This window comes from Phragmites australis, chromosome 6 (assembly GCF_958298935.1).
Source record: "Phragmites australis chromosome 6, lpPhrAust1.1, whole genome shotgun sequence".
Lineage (NCBI taxonomy): Eukaryota > Viridiplantae > Streptophyta > Magnoliopsida > Poales > Poaceae > Phragmites > Phragmites australis.
Genome location: NC_084926.1, coordinates 14,710,228 through 14,717,325, shown reverse-complemented (window position 1 = coordinate 14,717,325; position 7,098 = coordinate 14,710,228). Strand labels below are relative to the sequence as shown.

The 7,098-nt window shown below is 42.3% G+C and overlaps 1 protein-coding gene across 1 annotated transcript; it reads right to left on the bottom strand.

Annotated features, from left to right (window-relative positions):
- Positions 1-216: 216 nt before the first annotated feature.
- Positions 217-3,597, bottom strand: LOC133921848 (NAC domain-containing protein 73-like). The gene is made up of 6 exons (XM_062366900.1): positions 3,198-3,597; positions 2,237-2,375; positions 1,935-2,121; positions 1,351-1,847; positions 543-842; positions 217-459 (listed from the first exon to the last, which is right to left on the bottom strand). The coding sequence occupies exons 1-6, from the start codon at positions 3,203-3,205 to the stop codon at positions 406-408; spliced, it is 1,185 nt and encodes a 394-aa protein (XP_062222884.1). The 5' UTR covers positions 3,206-3,597; the 3' UTR covers positions 217-405.
- Positions 3,598-7,098: the final 3,501 nt, after the last annotated feature.

Sequence of the window (7,098 nt, the reverse complement as noted above, 5' to 3'; positions counted from 1 at the left end):
ATAATTTCATTAAACATTAATCAAAATATATATAGTTTGAATTTTAAAAAAATACACCTACTATTTCTAAACGGAGATAGCACATGTAAATATAAAGGAGCAATGAAGGCTTTGCACCAACCGTGCCTCAATCACGCAACAAGATTTCAAGGCTTTTAGTTTCCTGATATCCAACTGTTCAAGGTCCAGATGTTTCGTTTTTCTTCTAAAAAAAAGAAAAAAAAAGATAGAGAAGGTTCTGGTTTCTCAGAGATAGTTTGATGGCTCAACACAATACATTACTGACGCAAAACATGTTCTAGCGTTGTGTCAGTCCCAAAATAGTTGCCACTGATTACCATATTATGTGCAAAAGGATGCTCCTCGATCAAGCAGTTCTAGCGTTAATTCAAACTCTTAATCATCCTAGATGCGATCCAACCAGCTGCCAAGGCTTTCCTGAGAACCAAACTGCAAGTCCTGTCGCGAGACAAGAGAAAGACATGGTCATATTTGTCAGAGGGAATATATTGGCATCGAAAACACCAGAGGGATAAACTTACAGAAAGCTGAAGATCTGGAGGTGTTCCAAGGTCTATATTGTGGAGATCAGGTAACCCATAAAACGCATTCAGGTCCTTGTCAAGCATCTCATTCCTGCATTGGGACAGAATCGGATAGTCCAAGGGAAGCAACGTTTCATCGTTTAAGGAAGCCGGGTCCTCGCGACAAAGCAGAGATTCGTCCAAGTTAGGCTGAGCCCGAGATGCCTCTCCAACGTCCTGATGTTCTCCGGCACACCATGCAGAGTTCACGGCGTCATCCTCCAGGCTAACAATAGGTAAGGTATGTTCTCCTTCGTCCTGCAGTGTCCACAACTCCACATGTCAAATTCACAATGTTCGAGTAGTGGGCATGGTCAACAAATCATGCAAACAAGATTTCAGCAATGCACCAACAGGAATTGCAAGCAGTGAAACTTAAATATATCCATTATGTCACAAAGAGTAACGTACAGTTTTCCAGGATACTGAGAGGAGTGATTCTGTAATCCAATGAAAAAAATAGGTATACAAAGTCTTATGCCATTGATAAATTATTGTTAAATTGTTGGTGCTGATTTTGAAACATAGTTATAAATTGTTCCTTACCAGAGCACCAGTACTAGTTTCCCAATAGCTTTTAGTTGCAACAGGGATTGTAAACAGGTAGTTAGGTGTGGATCACTTTCAAGTTCAACCGATATTCTTAAATAGTAGTGCATTTTAGAAACTTCCGTTAGTATCCTCATACTGAAAACTGGTTTAAATTTTGATCTACTTTGCAAATTTCGTACATCTCAATGACTCCAAAAAAGTTAATGTGACTTACCTCGTCCTGTGGGATGGAAGCATTCTGCTCAGTTTCAAATGGACTATTATTAGGGCGACGTAGCTGTGGGGTGTTTGTCTTTGGAGTTTTTGGACCAATCCCTGAAGCAAATGCATCAGGTTCTTCATCTGCAGTTTCTGTTTCAGAATTTTCCATATGCTTTGTCGGCAATTGGTAAAAGATTTTGGAAACAACAAGCTCTCCATCCTTTTCATCTTCCTCTTCTCCAAGGTGATACTGATGCATCACCCAGGGAGCTCTTTCAGGTTTTCCACCTCTTTGCGTAGTTTTGCACAGAACCATTATCTTCTTCCAACCTTTCTTAACACCATTGTCATATATAGCTTTGGATTTGCCTGTCTTGTGCCATCTCACATGCTCATCAGAAACGGTGTGATCACTACAGCTGATAACCCTTCGACGCTTGCGCTGGCCACAACCATATGCATTTAGAACTCTATGGAAGAAATGGGCACAGTTACCATCTTTCTTCATACCTACGGTATGGATAAGAACCAAATTCAGAACATTAATACACCAATGAATTCAAGACAACTACACCATCTCATGAAAGACTTCCCTACCAGGAAGATTTTCAGGATGTGAATAGCAGATTCCTTCAACGTTCTCTACAGTTGCAATAAATTCATCAATAAGCACATGGGGCTCCGAACCTCCCAGGCCAATCTTTTCTTCTAAATGTTCAAGCAATTCCAAATCAGACGGATCAAACTTGACACCAGCAGGCAGCCCAGGCCACTGTATGGCAACCTGCAAATGTTAAATGCAGCAAAGTATCAAATAAAATACATAAATTTTCCAACTGAATATGAGCTGAAAGCCAAATCTCCCTCCTCCCTAGTCCAAACAGACCAAATGTACTTACATCGCTGTTATCAATGTCATGTTTGCAGTTCGGGCATTCCCTCCGTGCTTCTGCACCCAATTCACTTATCTGCCGATTAGCGCAATGAGTTGCATATCTTACTTTCTTAGCAATTCCCCTACCAGTTATAAGCCAAGACCTGCAACCAAAGAAGCATATTGGTACTTTGCCATTAGTACTTCCGTAGCAGCATTTCAAGATAGTAGCACAAAATTACTTGACATGTATTGGCAGTGCGTAGGATACATGTGAGTAAGAGTAACATGACAGTGGATTGATTCGGCACCCTGTTCTTGAAAATAAAACCCTGGTGGCTGGACTCCAACTAGAAACACTGATCGAACAATACAGTAGTACAATACTATGTTCAAGCTATCATAGTATCAAGCAAGTCCAGCAAACATGTTGGTCACAAATCAGGGCAGTATGGTACATACATTTGTGCTCTGTTTCATTATACCCAATCTCAACATGATTGCAAATCGATAATACCCTAATTTCAGGGGACGAAATATCAAAATGCAGCTAATCACGTAGCCTAGCAAATACAAGCAGCCTACTAGTGCCTGCATGATGTTTATCCGGGTAATGCCAACCATTGGCACTACCATGTTACGATTTCGGTCGGGTATTCAATTCAATGCTAGTGTTCGATACCCATTATTGAAAAATCCGCATCCCCTAACCAGCGCCAGCCAAGGTAAGCCGATACACCAAACGATCCAATATCCAAGCAATACTAAGACATGACATGGATTGAGAAGCCGCAATCGTCTGGGGCGGCGCGCGGGTGGGGGAAGAAGGAACCCTAGCTAGCAGCACTAAACCCCCATCCAAACCGGAGAGAGCTGAAACGTACCACGCGATCGAAATAACCACCGACGCAAGCAAGCCCTAACGACAGTGAAGTCAAGAAAAGGACGGGAAGAGAGAGAGAAAAAAAAAACAGGGGATCGATTACCTCGCCATGGCGGCGGAACTGACCCGACGGACGGTGCGAGCGCTCGGCGGCTCCCCTGCTCGGCCTCCCTCCCTCCCTGCCCCCGCGCGGTTTGGTTTGCTCCGGTTGCGTGCGCGTCGGGTTGCCCCCCACGCTCGCCCAGCAATTATAACGCCGGCCGCCCTCCCTCCCTCCCAGTCTCACACTCGTGGCGATCGGACTTGGGAATCGGTGGGTGGGGAGGCTCGGATGGCGGGAAAGCTCGGGGGAAGGCGAGGCCAGGGCCAGGAGACGCGGAACCTGTCTGGTCGTCCTGTCTCTCAGGTCCCGCGCTTGCTTTTCCTCTCGGGAATCCCGAGCGCTGCCGCCGCAGTGAAGTGAGCGTCCCGTCCGAGCGACCGTTGCCGCTTCCTCCCTCCCACCCTTTCCTTCCTTCGCAAGCCGCGCACGCGCCCCGACAAGAGCATTACAGCCCGGCGATCCGTTGGTGGGCGCTCGTCCGGCTCGCGCGGCTTTTCTAAATGGGTTGCCCAGCTCGCGCGTGTGAGGCCAGCCCAGCACCTCGGTGGCCGGTGGCGTCCGAGGGAATCCCCAACGGCCCAGATCCATTGGACCGTACGTCTCCCTACAACTGGTCCGAAATATCCAACAGTCGTAGAGCGAGGCTAGCGTTATGATAGCATGATGGCGGACCGGGATTTAGTGATTGGGTATTTAGTATTAAAAAATGTTTAATTTAAAATACGAGAAGTCTATAATAGTATAAATTTTAAAGTATAAATTGTTTATAATAGAGAAGTTCCAACTAATTAAGAGAAATTATAAAATACTTAAAAAAATATATAATTTAGCTTTGTGTTACTTCATGACTTGAAAACGCTTAATAATGTTACTATCTTTAACTTACACAAAAAAATTCACGCTCAACTGCTGATTGCCGAACTGGACAGTCACAACATGAAGATCATGAACTACTGATGCTTATTACTGTGGTATGAGAAGGTGGGCTCTTTCTAGTTAATAGGCCGAGTGGATGATGGATAATAGCTTAGGCTCACGATTTGCTGGATGGTCTGATAGATTGAAGCAGCAAACAAGTAAATTGACATAACTAGAAATATATATACGTAGTATAGCTGCTATATAATCAATTTTTTTAAAAAAGTTAGGCATTCAACTGAATACCCACTTATCATGGTAGGTCCGCCCCTGATGGCACCAGTCCACTGGGAAACGGTGACCTCATTTGTGACAAGATAAATAACGATTATATCTAAAAACATGATATAAATGACGAGTTCCATCGTGCAAAGTTTCACTTTTCACGTATTTTCTACCATATAAGGGTGTGAGTAGGGGTGGGCAATTGGTTAATGCGCTTATTACGGTCCGGCTTTTAAAAATTTCGGTTCTTGGAAACGAGAAACCGAAATAATATAGGGAAACAGCAAAACTGAACTTAAATAGTCGATATTTTGGTTCGGCTTCTTCCGTTCTCAAATTTAAATTGAAATTTCTACCTAGCTCAATAGAGACACATATGGCGTATCGTGCAATACAAATATAGTCATAAAGGCACATGACATAAAAAAATCAATAAGTCCAACACAATAATTCAAATAACCTTAGGCCAAGCCGGCCTAGGAGGTGCGCGAGTGGTTTGGGCCTTGGGCCTTGGGCCTTAGGCGGTTTGGGACATGATTTGTGCGACTCAAGAGCTAACGAATAGAGGTCTGTGTATATTATGGTTTATAAGGTTTGTTTGGTTTTTAAGTCTAGAAACCGAAATTAAATTGGTTAACCGAACAACAAGACTATAAAACCGAAAAATGTAAAACAAACAAACAAACTGTAAATTTTCGGTTCGGTTTCGATTCTTATGTTCGGTTTTGGGTTTTTTCCCACCCACGTGTGGCATCGCGGTGAAGTCCAGCCGCAACATGCAAGTGACCCAAAAAAAAAAAAAAAAACGAGCCATCTACCATCTTTTCGGCTTGAATTTCGCGGATCTGCTTTCCAACAAGTTATCACCAAATATCCCTCGTTTTCTTCGCCTTGGCAACTTACCCACTTAGCTCTCCGAAATGGATCCTGCATCTGCATCCATCGATCCCAGTCAACATATCAAAACAGTGTCGAGTTGCTGTAGTAGGCTTGAAACGAAGAATAAGAAGGATAATTGCCTGCTTAGTTCACCTATCCAGCTCAACTGGCTCGTGAAGGTTCTTCGGAAAACAGTATCCTGAAGGTTCAACTCTGGAAAGGGAAAGGATGGGCTAGGGATCGTCGATCGTGATAGCTGTACCAACCAATACTGGGTGCCGATAGACGTGTGGTTGAACGACTCACTCAGTGGACGGTCGAGACAGAACAAATATGCAGAAGCTTGAACGCACTAACCAATTAGTAGCGAAGCCGGTCAACACTCATGCAGTACACTTGCGTTTAAATAGGGCCCCGCTAAACTCTTTAATGCAGAATCGGCCAGAACGGCGACATGATGCTGCCAGTTGACCATCTCGCAAGCTTCACATGGACATGGCGAAGCATTCGGAAGAATCATCCGCGCCTCTCGGCGGCGAGACCCGTCAGTGGATACTGGGGACGGCAACGGGACAATCTCTATCGGAGAATGTTTTTTCATCCATGTCCATATTTTAACTATGAATAAAGTTTTCTCTCATCTTCGTTCACGCGGAGAATTTTATGAAGTTTGGATTCTTAATAGAGTGTAAAATTGAATTATAGTTGATTATTTTTATATATTAATAATGTATTTGTAGTATAAATAAGTAATTTATTGATGTATACGAGAAAAATTAATACAAGATGTGTTAAATATCTAGATTAGAAAAAAAAATATAAAAGTAATTTACTATTTTATCTACATAATGTAATGCTTGTACATTTATATACTAAGAAAAATATGTATATGTGTGATATTAGGGATATAGTGGGGAGCGGAAACAGAGAGTGCATTCTCGTCTCATCCCTAAATAAATTCGCAGAGATTAATTTTTTTCATACATATCTCCTAATAGTGGAATTCCCCACAGGTTATCGGGCAACGGAGCTCCGTTAACATTCTAAGTGGATACTCTGTGAGGTTGTTGAGCCGATCGATGGCATCGTATGCGTGTTTGCCCACAAAATGAACAAAAGGCCCAACGAGTGGAAATGTCAAAATAGTATATTTAAAATGTCGAACGAGTACATTTAAAATATTGAATACTTTTTTTAAAAAAAAAATATTGTTAGAGCTAAAAACCTTCTAATTAATATGAAGACTAGTCCTAGGATCAAACACCCATGATTCGCGGAAGCGTGAATATACTGGAGCCCGTAGATGCCATTAGGTCTTGATGTGATTAGAGTGAATACACTAATGAAGGTGTTCTGTTAGTGGAGATCGTCCCCAGCGTGTGGTGGTCAATGTATAGGATGCATATGTCGTTGTCGGGATGAAACCTGGCCATACAGTCAACAGGTGTTGGTCGTGAGGTGTTGTGATCCTTCTCTTATAGCTCGGGATGACCTGGGACAGGCCAATGAGTTGGTTTTGGAGCCTTCGATCAGGGCCTAAGATTTAGGAGGTTTCCGCTTAAAACTTGGTCAAAATAGTTAGCTGAGACCACCAATCCAATATTCTTCAACTTGATCGAAAGTCTAAAAACATAAGCTCTACTTTCAACAGTACAGCATACCAAGATACAATATTACAATAATTAATGAGACGCCACTGGAACTTTAATATATATAGTATACAACTCTATCTCTTTAGAATAGTCACTTGTACTTATTTGGGATATGGCTTATATACTTATGTTCCTTTTGTGTAGTTTTTTTTTTCATTTGTCATCATGTGGATATTGAAAGGGTGAAAACAAACTTTGCAGTTCCAGAATCAAAGTTTTAGATCTCA

Excerpts from the sequence above, each read along its gene's own strand:
- LOC133921848 (XM_062366900.1), bottom strand. Across the intron at positions 843-1,350 it reads CTTCCATCCCACAGGACGAG|GACGAAGGAGAACATACCTT; the intron begins GTAAGTCACATT and ends TGGACACTGCAG. Across the intron at positions 460-542 it reads CTCCAGATCTTCAGCTTTCT|GACTTGCAGTTTGGTTCTCA; the intron begins GTAAGTTTATCC and ends GTCTCGCGACAG.